At 50.3% G+C, this 13,863-nt stretch overlaps 8 protein-coding genes across 8 annotated transcripts; 4 read left to right on the forward strand and 4 right to left on the reverse strand.

Moving 5' to 3' along the window:
- Window positions 1–241: 241 nt before the first annotated feature.
- On the reverse strand, window positions 242–1,780 carry N7500_005541 (AAA family ATPase VPS4; the record flags this gene model as incomplete). The annotated part of the gene is made up of 4 exons (XM_056676685.1): window positions 242–463; window positions 523–973; window positions 1,032–1,367; window positions 1,488–1,780. 4 exons carry the CDS (start codon window positions 1,778–1,780, stop codon window positions 242–244), a joined length of 1,302 nt encoding a protein of 433 aa, XP_056531685.1.
- A 204-nt stretch (window positions 1,781–1,984) lies between these two features.
- N7500_005542 (tubulin-binding prefolding complex subunit YKE2) lies at window positions 1,985–2,636 on the forward strand (the record flags this gene model as incomplete). The annotated part of the gene is made up of 4 exons (XM_056676686.1): window positions 1,985–2,132; window positions 2,192–2,387; window positions 2,451–2,511; window positions 2,577–2,636. The coding sequence occupies 4 exons, from the start codon at window positions 1,985–1,987 to the stop codon at window positions 2,634–2,636; spliced, it is 465 nt and encodes a 154-aa protein (XP_056531686.1).
- Window positions 2,637–3,316: 680 nt separating this feature from the next.
- On the reverse strand, window positions 3,317–5,289 carry N7500_005543 (phosphoglycerate mutase, 2,3-bisphosphoglycerate-independent; the record flags this gene model as incomplete). The annotated part of the gene is made up of 5 exons (XM_056676687.1): window positions 3,317–3,524; window positions 3,591–4,173; window positions 4,231–4,968; window positions 5,028–5,103; window positions 5,152–5,289. The coding sequence occupies 5 exons, from the start codon at window positions 5,287–5,289 to the stop codon at window positions 3,317–3,319; spliced, it is 1,743 nt and encodes a 580-aa protein (XP_056531687.1).
- Window positions 5,290–5,419: 130 nt separating this feature from the next.
- Window positions 5,420–5,995, forward strand: N7500_005544 (mediator of RNA polymerase II transcription subunit 9; the record flags this gene model as incomplete). Its single annotated transcript, XM_056676688.1, has 1 exon — window positions 5,420–5,995. One exon carries the CDS (start codon window positions 5,420–5,422, stop codon window positions 5,993–5,995), a length of 576 nt encoding a protein of 191 aa, XP_056531688.1.
- Window positions 5,996–6,463: 468 nt separating this feature from the next.
- Window positions 6,464–8,017, forward strand: N7500_005545 (glycine hydroxymethyltransferase SHM2; the record flags this gene model as incomplete). Its single annotated transcript, XM_056676689.1, has 3 exons — window positions 6,464–6,496; window positions 6,552–6,602; window positions 6,692–8,017. The coding sequence occupies 3 exons, from the start codon at window positions 6,464–6,466 to the stop codon at window positions 8,015–8,017; spliced, it is 1,410 nt and encodes a 469-aa protein (XP_056531689.1).
- A 786-nt stretch (window positions 8,018–8,803) lies between these two features.
- Window positions 8,804–10,018, reverse strand: N7500_005546 (HNH endonuclease signature motif containing protein; the record flags this gene model as incomplete). The annotated part of the gene is made up of 5 exons (XM_056676690.1): window positions 8,804–9,085; window positions 9,159–9,449; window positions 9,517–9,623; window positions 9,678–9,878; window positions 9,937–10,018. 5 exons carry the CDS (start codon window positions 10,016–10,018, stop codon window positions 8,804–8,806), a joined length of 963 nt encoding a protein of 320 aa, XP_056531690.1.
- Window positions 10,019–10,892: 874 nt separating this feature from the next.
- N7500_005547 (AMMECR1 domain-containing protein) lies at window positions 10,893–11,995 on the forward strand (the record flags this gene model as incomplete). Its single annotated transcript, XM_056676691.1, has 2 exons — window positions 10,893–11,434; window positions 11,533–11,995. 2 exons carry the CDS (start codon window positions 10,893–10,895, stop codon window positions 11,993–11,995), a joined length of 1,005 nt encoding a protein of 334 aa, XP_056531691.1.
- A 469-nt stretch (window positions 11,996–12,464) lies between these two features.
- N7500_005548 (serine/threonine-protein kinase) lies at window positions 12,465–13,855 on the reverse strand (the record flags this gene model as incomplete). Its single annotated transcript, XM_056676692.1, has 4 exons — window positions 12,465–13,074; window positions 13,179–13,461; window positions 13,524–13,614; window positions 13,676–13,855. The coding sequence occupies 4 exons, from the start codon at window positions 13,853–13,855 to the stop codon at window positions 12,465–12,467; spliced, it is 1,164 nt and encodes a 387-aa protein (XP_056531692.1).
- Window positions 13,856–13,863: the final 8 nt, after the last annotated feature.

A 13,863-nucleotide genomic window follows, 5' to 3' on the forward strand; every position in this document is an offset into this window, starting at 1 on the left:
GTTCGGAGACACCCACCAAAAACACAGGAATTCGAGATGAAGCAAGCATTGACATGGACACAGATAAAGCATATGAGAAAATGGGGACTATGGTCAATGGCACGGGATGATCAGCTTAGGTCCTCTTTGGACCACCTAGAGAGCCAGGAACGCATGCCGTCGATCAGATCAACTGAGGTAGATATATTCACATTTCGTAGGCCATGATGGGGCGAATATCCCCATCCTTCGGAAGATTCGATCAGGCGCCTTCGCTGCCGAATTCCTGAGTCCATTCAGCGTTCCTTGTTAGATCCTCTCCGCTGACAGTTGGCCGAGAGTTCTTAACTGCCTTGATGAAATCCTTCAAGACGAGAGGAGGCTCCAGAAGCTGATCTGCGTCGATGTCGAGCCAGCTCATTTCCACTGCGCCCGCATCCCCTGGTGAGCAAGGCGTGACTTTCTCAGCGCCGTCGACGAGTACCTATAACAGAGTGAAGTCAGTCGCTGTAAACCGGAAGGGTGAGAACAGAGTGCACATACCTTCTTATAATGTGTTGCACCTTGAATCTTGCGGATGGGCTGCATTAGTGCATCCTGCACGGCAATACTGATATCGCTACCGGAGTAGCCCTCGCTCAGCTCGGCCAATTGGCGATAGTCGTTCTGGGTCATTTGGCATGGCGTCGAGCCCACGGCTAGCATGAACATCTTAATTCGTGCATTGAGGCCCGGAAGACTGATGTGTACTCTTCGCTGGAATCGTCGCCGGATAGCTGCATCCAGTTGCCAGGGGATATTGGTTGCACCCAGAATCAAAACGCCCTTCGAGTCTTTGCCGACACCGTCCATCTGTACGAGTAATTCGGTTTTGATACGCCGTGAGGCCTCAGACTCTCCTTCGCCACGGGGTCCACACAGCGCATCGACCTCGTCGATGAAGATAATCGCGGGTTTATTCTCGCGAGCCATGTTAAACAACTGCTTAACAAGTCTAGAAGCGAGTTAGTGCGCAACTCGCGAAGCTCCCGTATATAAAGATGTTGCTTTACCTTTCACTCTCACCCATCCACTTCGAGACCAGGTCACTACTGCTGACACTGAAGAATGTGCTATTTGCCTCTGTTGCCACGGCTTTGGCAAGATAAGATTTTCCCGTACCAGGAGGACCGTAGAGCAAGATACCCTTCCAGGGTTGGCGCTTGCCAGTGAACAAATGGGGAAACTTGATGGGAAGAATGACTGCTTCCTTCAATGCTTCCTTCGCGTTCTCCAAGCCAGCAACATCCTCCCATTTCACGTTCGGCTTGTCCGACAGAATAGCTCCCTGAAGCGCTGATCGAAGCTTTTTCGCTTCCGCATCTTCGCCGTTATCGTCATCTTCCTTCCTGTACGATCCAGTGTTGTTAGCGGGGATAATTGAGGTCAATAGTCTACTCGCGAACACTGTCTAACACAGAAATGGGAGTGCGAGGAATATGAACTCTGAAAAGAAGTCGATTACATACCCTCCCTTCCCACTGCCTTGCGCCACCTTTCCATTTGCGCCAACCGCACTTGGTTTTTTTTTATCCTCCGCCAGATGATTCTTAAGCTTCTCCGCGCGATCCATATACTCGCCAGCCTTTGAGCGGATCATCTCCTTCGATTTCGGGTTCTTCTCCCATTTCAAAGCCAGCATGAACAACTCTAGTGCGGAGTAGTACATCTGATAAGCCTTTTCATACTCGCCATCATTGTCATTCTCGATCGCCTTCTTGACCGTCTCGATCGCCCGCCCCAAGAAGTCTGTATTGCTCATGATGGGAAATGCGTATGGTGTCTGGGGTAGAGGTAACGAGTCGACCGCGGAGGCAGATGTGATAAAGCGGGGAGAGGGGAGCAAGGGTCAGGTAGTGGGCCACGGCTGGAGGGATAGATAGCGACCTGCTAGTAGAGAAGACGTGAAGCTTTTTTGGAGTAGAAGAAAACAAGAAGTGCAAAACAGGTCTAGAACCGAGGGTTGATGGGAATTGGAGGGGAAAGTGAGAGTGGAAGTTGTTTACGGGCGGGAGCCATTGATTTTCCCTCCTCCCACTTCACCTCCAAGTTCACCATGGACGCCCAGAAACAGCTCCAAGCACTCTCGGAAGAGTTCCAGGGACTGCAGACCGGTATGGGTATATATCCGATTGATGACAGCAATAGCTACTAACTTTTTCTCCGCATCCAGAGCTTGATGTTCTGGTCGACGCTCGCCAGAAACTCGAATCGCAGCAACAAGAGAACGAAGGCGTGCAGAGCGAGTTCGCCCAGCTCGACGATGACTCCAACATCTATAAGCTTGTTGGCCCGGTGCTGTTGAAGCAGGATAAGACCGAAGCGACCATGGCCGTGAACAGTCGGTTAGAGTTCATTGAGAAGGAGATGTCAGTGCCACTACCTTGACCATTGTGAACCAACGAAAAGAGATGCTGACTGAGAATCTACAGCAAGCGAATTGAAGGCGAGATTAATGCGACACAAGAAAAGAGCGAGAAGATGCGCTCAGAGGTAAATCGCCCTCATCCAACTGCAATCAATCCCCCACCATAGGCACATTCTAACCCCTCACCCAGCTTATCCAACTGCAAAGCCAGGCTCAGCAGCAGGCTGCTGCTGCGTCGGCTTCGGCATAAGTCAAGAGCTCCAAGAACTCGCAGGCGAAGGATATATCACCCGGATATGCAAGATGTGGCGTGAGCTACGAGGCTGGCGCCGGATGGGACCAACCCTCAAGCGGTTCACTGTGACTCAGTACATGCACTATGCAATTATGAACCCTATATTGGAGGCATGACATCTCAAGGAATGCTTGGGCATTGAGAACCAGATTCCAATTGACTTGGGATACCTTGTAAATGTATGATCTGTGCAGGTGCCCGACACCAGAACAGCGCATAGATCAGCTTCAAGATATACCCTCCAAATCTTAATACAATGCTATCAAAAGTGATTAATTTGTCTTTCAATATGAGGATTCTTTAATAGGATCGATCATCCCACTGACCCGAAGTCAATTCATGTAGTCCCATGATGAGGCCTACAGACCAATATACATATAGTTCACTGCTCCGGTCTTGCTGCAAGCGTCCGGTCTTTTGTTACAAACCCGACTAGAAGACTCGAAAACTCCACTCGATGTATGCCCAAAAGAACGCCTATAAATGCACTTGACAGGGCCATTTACAAGCACAACCAAAAAAGCCAAAGAATAAATGACTTCCGACACTATGTAAGCAAAAAGAAGATTATGTGTATATTGACAAGATTCTATTCATTGATTCATGATCAAACATTTATGTATGGGGAAAATTATCTAGGACTTGACCAGCAGGTTGGTTCCAGTCATCTCCTCAGGCTGCTCGACACCCATGGCAGCGAGAACAGTGGGCGCGACGTCACCCAACACACCACCCTCCTTGAGGCTCCATCCCTCAGGGGCGTTGGCCATGACGAAAGGAACCTTGTTAAGGGTGTGGGAGGTCTTGGGGGTGCCCTTCTCGTTGAGCATCTCCTCGGCGTTTCTGTGAATGTGGGTTAACTAACAATTCTCCTGATGGGAGGTATTCCTATTTTGTATAACAACTTACCCGTGATCGGCAGTGATGAACAGAATGTAGTTGTTCTTCTTGCAAGCCTCATAAATCTCGCCAATGGCCTTGTCAGTGGCAGCAACACCCTGGATGGCGGCCTCGTACACTCCAGTGTGGCCAACCATGTCGGGAGGGGCGAAGTTGTTCATGACAAAGTCGAACTTGTGCTCACCAAGACGCTCAGCCACCTTGGAGCCGACAGCAGCGGCACTCATCTTTGGGTCAAGGTCGTAGGTAGCAACTCGGGGCGAAGGGATCATATCGCGTACTTCGCCGGGGAAATCCTTCTCGATGCCACCGTTAAAGAAGAAAGTGACATGAGCGTACTTCTCAGTCTCAGCAATGTGGCACTGCTGGAGGTTCTTCTTGGCGAGCCATTCGGCCAACACGTTACCCATGTGTTGAGGAGGGAAAGCAACATTAAATTTGTAGTCAGTCTTGTACTGAGTCATGGTGGTGAGGTCGATGTTCTTGGGGTAGGGGAAGTCGGGACGCGGGGAACGGTCATGGTCGCCCAGCAGCTGAGTGATTTCACGGACACGGTCCGAGCGGTAGTTGAAGAAGAAGAGGGTATCATCATCTGTATAAGCTCAATTAGCTGTCATGACCTTGCCCTTTGGGCTCGAACCACACGTACCCTGGACACGGCGCTCCTTGCCACCAACAATGATGGGCTTCAGGAACTCATCGTTCTCTCCCTTCTCGTAGCGCTCCCGGATGGTCTGTAGCGGGTCCGAGCTGTCCTCGCCCTCGCCAGTGACCAGACCCTTGAGGCCAACCTCAACACGCTCCCAGCGCTTGTCGCGGTCCATGATGTAGTAGCGGCCAACGACAGTGGCAATCACGCCGGTGCCGGTCTCCTGGGTTCGTTCAAGCAGCTGCTGCATGTATTTCACAGAGCTCTTAGGGTCGGTATCACGTCCATCAGCGAAGAAGTGAATGAAGACCTCGGGAATCTGCATGTCCTTGGCGACATCGAGCAAGGCGAACAAGTGAGTGATGTTGGAGTGGACACCACCATCCGAGACTAGACCCAGAAGGTGCAGACGTCCATTGCCCTCCTTTGCACGGGTAAAAGCCTTGACAATACTAGGTACCTTGCCCATCTCGCCCTTCTTAAGGGTCTGGTCAATGCGAACACTATCCTGCCAGACAACACGGCCAGCACCAATGTTGAGGTGACCAACCTCACTGTTGCCCATCAGACCCTCGGGCAGACCAACAGCGAGCGAGGAGGCATCCAACTCGGTGAAGCCCTGGGCGGTCTTAGAGTTGGGCTCAGCGAAGCCGGACATGTGTGGGGTATCGGCCGCGGCGATGGCATCTCCCTGGGGTGGGGAGTTAGGGCCTGCAATACCCCAGCCATCGATCACAACTATAAGGCTTACATTAGTTCGCATACCTTTTGAGGAGCCGGGTGGTAGTCAATCATACTCAAAGCAACTTTTTGGTCGACCGAAGCCATAGTGGGGTTCGTTATAGTGATTGAATCACTAGATTTATACGGACACTGGTCAATTGCTGAACCAACAGAGAGTTAAGAAACAGAGTAACTTACCTTTAGATAGTTGTTCAGAGGGAAAGATATCGAAAGGAGAATCAGACCACTTAACGCAGAGAAAAAGGCCGCCGGTGAAGGAGGGGCATTCGCCCCGACGTCACCGGGTGCCAGGAGCGTATTTGCTGATGTAAGCATGTATTGCGGGCTCCGGAGGCAGGTCTATGGGGTATGTCTTCCGACTCTTCCCTAAAACTTTACCCCAGCCGGGATCTACTCGTCTTTCAGATATCTTTCCTCGGGATCCTCTTAATCCCAATTTCCGACAATGGCCTCTCGATCTCCGCCAGTGAGCACCCCGCTCCTGAAATCCCCTATGCCCGAGACACCCTCTAAAGATGCGTCCACACCAACACCGCAAACAGTACCTTTCCCTCCACCACAGACCTTTGAGATAATTCCACCATTGCATGGGATTCTTTCCCGCTTACTCTCCAAAGGTCAGCAACCTGGTTCATCGGACGTACCCGGAGATACAACAGGGGACCCAGGAGCTTCCCAAGCACAAGCCCAACAAGCACCTTCCATCATCCCTAATGGTGGGCACAATGGCAACAATACATCTTCCCATGCTGTAGCAGGAGTATCGGTCCTCGATTCAAGCGCTCGTCCGTCGCTCGATGTGAAAACCCTCCCTACCGAAACCAGCTCTGTCAGGATTCGAATCCAGAAGGCTCGTACGGTCGTCGAAGGGCTACCAGATGTGCATCGGTCTGTTGATGACCAACGAAGAGAGATTACAGAGTTGGAGGATCGTGTGAGACGTTTGCGCTCTGTCATCTCTGACTTTGGGGACCGAGCAGGAATGCTACGTGAGGACAACACGAGGACCGTGGAAGCATGAAACATGAGACTGGACACTTGGGAATTCTCAATTGAGATAGATGCAAGATTATCAGATTGAGATTTATTTGGCGTTTTCAAGGAAATACCCCGATGTTTATTTAGCGATTTCACAACAGCAAAGGCGCCATCTCATGAGCGGTGTGGCAAATAGCAATTGATACTATCTTTCTTGTCGCTCTCGAAGCGTTCAATGGACTGAAAAGAAGCCAGTTCCATTGGATATATCTCGTTTTAAAACTTTCAGCCAATCCCAGTCCAATTTCTGCCAAGTTACAGAATTTTATAACCTAAAAAGTTAATTTGGTCAGCTGTCTCCGATATCGTTGGCTTAAAATTCAGCGGCCTGAGGCAAATAGCAGATCCCCCTCCCCCACCACTTCCATTTCTTTTTTCCTTCTTCACCTCCCTTCCTTCCTGTTCATCAACTCTTCTCTGTTTTATCCCAGACAGATTACCATATTCCATCATGTCTTACGCTCTTTCCGAGTCCCACCGGGACGTGAGTATCATATCGGCCCACATTTACAGCATATAGATTATTGACTCATCTACAGCAAATGCACAACTCCCTCGTGTCCAGCGACCCGGAGATCGCTGCCATCATGGTAAGTCGAAATTATACATCATTGAGACCTACAATTGAATGTAATATCCAATTGAAAGTTCAGCTTTGCTAATTCTTCTACTCGTATAGGAGAAGGAAATCCAGCGTCAGCGTGAGTCAATCGTTCTGATTGCCTCGGAGAACTTCACTTCCCGTGCTGTCTTCGATGCCCTTGGCTCCCCCATGTGTAACAAGTACTCCGAGGGTTACCCCGGTGCTCGTTACTACGGTGGCAACCAGCACATTGACGCCATTGAGATCACCTGCCAGCAGCGTGCTCTCAAGGCGTTCAACCTGGACCCCGCTAAGTGGGGCGTCAACGTCCAGTGCCTTTCTGGCAGCCCTGCCAACCTCCAGGTCTACCAGGCTCTCATGCGTCCCCATGACCGCTTGATGGGCTTGGATCTCCCCCACGGTGGTCACTTGAGCCACGGTTACCAGACCCCCTCGCGCAAGATCTCTGCCGTTTCCACCTACTTCGAGACTTTCCCTTACCGTGTCAACCTCGAGACCGGTATCATTGACTATGATACTCTCGAGCGTAACGCCGAGATGTACCGTCCCAAGTGCCTGGTTGCCGGTACCTCTGCCTACTGCCGTCTGATCGACTACAAGCGCATGCGCGAGATTGCCGATAAGGTCGGCGCCTACCTCATTGTCGATATGGCCCACATTTCTGGCCTCATCGCCGCTGGTGTCATTCCCTCTCCCTTCGAGTACGCTGATGTGGTTACCACTACCACTCACAAGTCTCTCCGTGGTCCCCGTGGCGCCATGATCTTCTTCCGCAAGGGTGTCCGCAGCACCGATAAGGCCGGCAAGGATGTCCTCTACGACCTGGAGAACCCTATCAACTTCTCCGTTTTCCCTGGTCACCAGGGTGGTCCCCACAACCACACCATCACTGCTCTCGCTGTTGCTCTCAAGCAGGTTGACACCCCTGAGTTCAAGCAGTACCAGGAGCAGGTCATCAAGAACGCCAAGGCTCTCGAGGAGGAGTTCAAGGCCCTTGGCCACAAGCTCGTCTCTGACGGCACCGACAGCCACATGGTCCTCGTTGACCTCCGTGCCCACAGCCTTGATGGTGCTCGTGTTGAGGCCGTTCTGGAGCAGATCAACATTGCCTGCAACAAGAACTCCATCCCTGGTGACAAGTCGGCCCTCACTCCTTGCGGTATCCGCATTGGTGCCCCCGCCATGTCTTCCCGTGGTATGGGTGTCGAGGACTTCAAGCGCATTGCCCGCTACATTGACCAGTCCGTTGCCCTCTCCAAGAAGATCCAGAGTGAGCTTCCCAAGGAGGCCAACAAGCTCAAGGACTTCAAGGCCAAGGTTTCTGACGATAGCGTTCCTGAGATCCTTGCTCTCCGCAAGGAGATTGCTCAGTGGGCTAGCGCCTTCCCTCTCCCCGTTTAAATGGGCTATTGAGGATCAAGTATGAGTTACGGAAAAAATAAAAGAGGGATCTGAATCAAGATCCCACGAGTTCAACATCATTTCGTATAACAAAAGAAAAATACATGGGTGCGTTTTTAGGGGTTAATTACCGGACTGCTTTTTCAACCTGACGCGGGTCATTGGGATATGGGAATGCTTTTTTGCATGTGAAACGAGCAATTGTGATTTTTGGCGGTTGGGCCTCGCATTCATTCAACAGCGAGCTCACATTTTTATTAAAGGGGAAAAGTTCAACATTAATTGGGCGTCCTATGTACATTCTACAATCTATTCTCAACACAAGGATCTATAGAATCCAAGGACTATTTTCTTCTTATCTTCTTGCCTATGTGCCCAAATACGATTCTATCTAAGACTTCATCACATATACCTCCTTGTGGGTTGCATTTTCCGACTAGTTTAACCTGGATTTGGCCCTATAGCTAGCGTGATATGGCACGGTGCATCATCATTGGCTTGTCTACGTTTTCTTTTCGGGAATAAGCACAGTCGGCCGCTTATGCGGCGTAATCATGTCTTTTTGATAGCCCTTATTTTTAGGTATCTTACCCCCTTCTCAGTCTTATAGCCAGATGGCAGAGAAGTGGAACAGACAACTTTTATATGTATAGTCAGGGGCTATGGATGTGAATAGCAGTGGAGGTTCATCTCTAAAAATGAAACATCCCCGTGGAGATTCAACATTTGTTAAAATTCCTACTTTAACAGCGAATAGTCTAACAATGGCCTGCTTGTCTGAACGTATTACGCTACAAAACTTCCCAGGCGCGTGAAAAGCTCAACTTCCATTCGTTCAGCCGCGTCTGGCTGCTCCAGAATGCTACCCATAGGATTTTCCCCAAGATCTTCTTCCCATATTGTCTGTGGGTCGGCATTGACTTTCAGGCTTTTGTACAGGCACATTCGTAGGTGCCAACGAAGGAGCTCGGGACACACGCCGTCGATCCCGTTTCGGGCAGAGCTTCTGAGACGAGTACCGCCCATTTTTGCAGGGTCCGCTCCGAATACGATAATCTTGTGATCAGACTATGTATACAACAGTTAGTATTCATTCCGGAAACCAACACATATCAATATTGGGGTGGGGGTGGGTTCTCACGTCAGGATCAATTCCTAGTTGAAAATCATTAAACTGAGCGTGAATGTCTGCGCTGAGGAGAAGCCCATTCTGGGCAGAATAGAGACGAGACTCTCCAATCTCGCTATCGGGGCGAGTGTCGGTAATATATTGCCGATATCCACCTGCTCTCCATTCACTTAGCATGCTGACAGGGAATATATGCGTAGCATCGAGACCGAGGAAAGGTCGTTCATAGGTGGTTGCCCTAGTCTGCCCGGTAATTACACAGCAATTGTCTCTTTGGCGGAGGGTGTTGCGAAATTTGGCTTGCTTTAGAAATTAGAAATAATTAGCCATGTCGTCCTTATGCTTCTCATGATTTTGATGTTGAGTCTACCAGATGGTCCCGTTCACCCTGGCCCTGGGATTGGGTATGGGTGTCAGGGGTTGTGACACGGCGTGGCGCACAGTTAGTTGTCAAGTCGACGGTGGTGGGGTTCTGATCTATACAATCATCGGCATTGGGAGCCCGGATTATGCTAGACATATCCAACCTACTTTTCTCCAGAACCATGTAGTTTCCGGGATCTACCAAGCTTCGACCACTAGGTCGGAGTGTAGCGCCTGGAGTGGTGTTTGCCCGCAATCTAAAAATGGCCCACTCGTTTTCGTCAGGAAAGATGAATATGGAAGAACAATATCGGTATAGCATCTCAGCGGAAACATATCTATCTCGGGGGTCAATTGGGACTTCCAGAGCTAGAACGAGGCTGCATTAGTTATCGCCCAGGCTTCTATCAAAGCGGTCGTTACTTACCGGCAAGAAGAGAGCCGTTGTGCTGGTAAACCCGGACGTTTAACTGTGTGTATCTTGGTGCTTCGAGAACAGTGGTTGCCATATTGAAATTGAGGAGCATAGAAAGAAAAAATAATAGATGGAAGTGAAAGGTAACAAAAAAGGCTTGGAGATCAAGCTGTACTTCCTCATTGGGATAGTTTGTATATGACATCATGTGATAGAGATTAGCCCGCGAGATAGGACTCCGGCCTTCAGTCTCATCTGGGCAATCTTCAATCATTGTTGCATCAGGTCAATAACAGGCTTATGACACTGTTGCAGCGGGCATCCAACGCACCTTAATCCCCCCAAGTCTACGAGGAATCCACAGACGATACTCTAAATATCACAGCGCCGATGACATCGATTCGTCTTATTGGAAATATTCAGACAGATTTGGTAATTGTACCTAGGTAGGGAGTTAGTGGGATAATGACCTCAATTAGGGTCCTCTCAAGTGAGGCGAAGGAGGTAAATGGAGACCTCCACGATTAAGGACTTTGGAAACGATCACATGTAAGCTAAGAGTCATTGTTCATGAATACCTTGGTAGTACATTAGATGCATACTTGCAATGCTCATATTATCTACGAATCTCGTTGTGTACTGCAGGCAGAATCCGAGCTGACGCACTGGCGGTAGACTGCCGTCGGTCCACGTGAACGGATAACTCTTCCCTCGTTCTATTTTATGGTCTCTCCCATTGTTTCCTCTTATTTTCTATATGCCCTTAAGTCCTCGTTATTGCACTGCTTGACGCTCTCCTGCTTCAAATATAGCGGGGGTTCTAGGCCCATCGATAAGGCAGTTCTTATCGCCCCGGACTCTTGCGGAGAACCACACCTCCAGCATACACCAATCTAAGATCGAATCTGAAGCAGTACTGTGCATCTTTGAGAACACACTGGTGATCAAAGGATAGATCGTCCCCCAACATGGCGAATACCGCTCAATGCTACTTTTGTTTTGAGTCTCTCCTGGCTTCGTTCGAGAATCGCGAGCCCATCACTCTGGCAGCCGTAGAGGCCTTATGGGAACAGCACGAGCAGACTAAGAAGCTGTCAAGCCTTAAAGAACAAACAGAAGCAGAAGATGATACAGACCGACAGTCCGTAAATGCGCAGGACGAAGATGACGATAGCAACCAATCGCCCCAGTCGAGTAGTCAGCCCAAGCAGCTGCAACTCCGCAGCGTCAGCCGTCTTCAGAACCAAACTTCTGCCTCTTCCAGTGCAGCCACATCTTCATCATCCGCATCGACACTTTCTTCTAACTCGCTACAATCGAGCTCAACCAATGTCACCACGGCAAGTGTCGTTTCCGAGACCTCCCACCCGAGATCGTCTGATAAGCGATATCCCCTGTTCGTAACATGGAACACCTTGTCACGAAGCGGACACAAGTCTCTACGCGGGTGCATAGGCACATTCGAGGCACAGGAACTAGCAGCGGGGTTGAAGTCCTACGCTTTGACCTCGTACGTGGTTCCTATTGAATACCCCTCTCTCGATACAATACAAACAGTGGTATAGTCCTACCTTCTACATATCAGATTAACTCACACATTTACTTTAGGGCATTTGACGACACCCGTTTTGCACCCATTCCCAAATCCCTCCTCCCTTCACTATCATGCTCTCTCACACTCCTTGGGTCCTTTGAGCCGTGTACAAATGCCATGGACTGGTCTCTGGGTACTCACGGGCTGCGGATCTCCTTCATCCACCGCGGTCGTCGTTATGGCGCTACATATCTCCCTGACGTCGCTGTCGAGCAGGGATGGACCAAAGAAGAGACAGTGGAGAGCTTGATGCGCAAGGCAGGCTGGGATGGTGGTGGCAGTACTGCACGCAGACTGCTACGCGGTGCAGCTGGTGGGAATTCCAGTGCCACTAAGCCTTGGGACCAAGTCTCGGATTTCCGTACTGTCAGGTATCAGGGCCTCAAGGCGAGCGCTGATTATGCGGAGTGGCAGGAATGGCGAGAATGGGTTCTCTCTCTAGATGATGGGGAGGAGATACTGGAAGGCGCGGATTGATTGCCATTTACTTTTAGATCGCTTTGCTTTCCGTCCCACATCTCGCCAATTCAAGCGGGACTGATGATTTTAATGACCATGATGATACTGCTTCTTTCCTTGGTTTTCGGTGAACAACGTTTCGGCATGGGCACTAATGAGGGATGGCAATGACTAGACCATGGGCGACCATGATGAGAATTTGATATGGCATCTGCTCTATTAAGATAGCGAACAAGAATTTTAACTCGACACTCATCTGGCCTCGGGATAACCATTGGTTATAAACACTGACATCATTCATTCCAAGATTGTATATAATATTGTTGTGGTCTACATAGACGTTGAAAAATAGTCAAGTAGAGGCAAAGCCCGCGACTAGAGAGGAGCAGCCAGTGGAACTCCTAAATCCGAATCTGAATCCGAACCTCCCCACGGAAGAAACCAAAACACAGCATGGACAAAAGCAAAGGACACATATTCATGTAGTCTAGCGAGGAGTACGACTCCACAACCCAGCAACCATTTCCTTAACTCTCCGCTCCTGGGCCCTGATCTGCTCCTCAGTCTGCCCACGCGCATTACCACGACTATCAATCTGCATCTGACTCCCACCGGCATTGGCCGATGTAGGCGGAGGAGCATGATGCTGCTCCTCAATGATCTCATCGCCATTGACACGCTCAGGTTTGGGATCAACGCTCATAACGCCGTCCATCATGAAGCCACCGCCCTCGCGGAGCTTGTTAATAGCACGCACAGTGTCAATAGCACGGTGAAGCGTGCGGCGCGCATTGAAATTCTTCTTGACCGTTGGCAGCAGATCTTCACCCGAGCCCACCTTGCCGCTGTCGTAGGGTAGGTTGACCCATGGGTGCTGGAGAGCTTCGTGGGCTGTCATCCGTGACTGTGGGTTGACGGTTAGACAGCTCTTGATGAAGTTGCGCGCTTCCTGTGATACACCGCGCCAGTACTCGACCGGCGTGAAGGAGTAGTCTGCTGCTAGAATTGCTTGCATCTCTTCGAGATTGGAGTCCCGGTCGAAGGGAGTGTATCCGCATAGCAGGAAGTAGGTGATCACACCGATGGCCCAGATGTCGCTGAATAGGAGTGGGTTGTTAGTAAACGATAAGCAATTGCATTGAGAGGCGACTTACACTGGCTTGCCATGACCACTCTTTTGAAGATCTCTGGTGCCATGTACCCCGGCGTTCCGCAGGTCGTAGTCAGGACGTGGAACTGCTCCTCGTCCATGATCCTCGATAATCCGAAATCGGCAATTAACAGATCCGCGTTGTCTTCTGGGGTGCGGAAAAGTAGGTTCTCCGGCTTTAGATCACGGTGCACGATCCCATGATCATGTAGATAGGCCACGGCAGAGAGCACTGCGCGCATAAGGTCTGCAGCGTCGGATTCATAATAGCTGCCTTTGCGACAAATGCGGTCAAAGAGTTCCCCGCCTAGGGCGAGATCGGTGACAAGATATACTAACAGCATTACTGTCAGTGGGGGGGTGCGATTGAAGTTATTATAGTGGGGTGAAACACACAGTTGTTCATAGTCTCAAAGTAGTCGACCAGCGTGAGGATATTCTGGTGGCCTAGGGACACCTTCTTCAATACGGCAATCTCATTCCGGACCTGAATAGTTCGGGCGTCAGTCATGCTCTTGTCTCGCAGCTGTAGATCTCCCGGCACGCACCATATGCTCCCGCCCGGACATGAGGCGCTTATTGATGACCTTCGCCGCATAGTAGCGACCGGTATCAATGTGCACACATTCTTTTACGACAGAGTATGAACCAGCGCCTAGTGTCTTTCCGGTCTTGTATCGGCACGGCTGAACCTTCGGCTTCTGGCCGCTCGGGGGTTGTGCCGCCATTTCGAATA

The sequence above is a fragment of the Penicillium coprophilum genome (genome assembly GCF_028826855.1).
Source record: "Penicillium coprophilum strain IBT 35676 chromosome Unknown utg000004l_segment0_segment0, whole genome shotgun sequence".
In the NCBI taxonomy this organism is placed as follows: domain Eukaryota; kingdom Fungi; phylum Ascomycota; class Eurotiomycetes; order Eurotiales; family Aspergillaceae; genus Penicillium; species Penicillium coprophilum.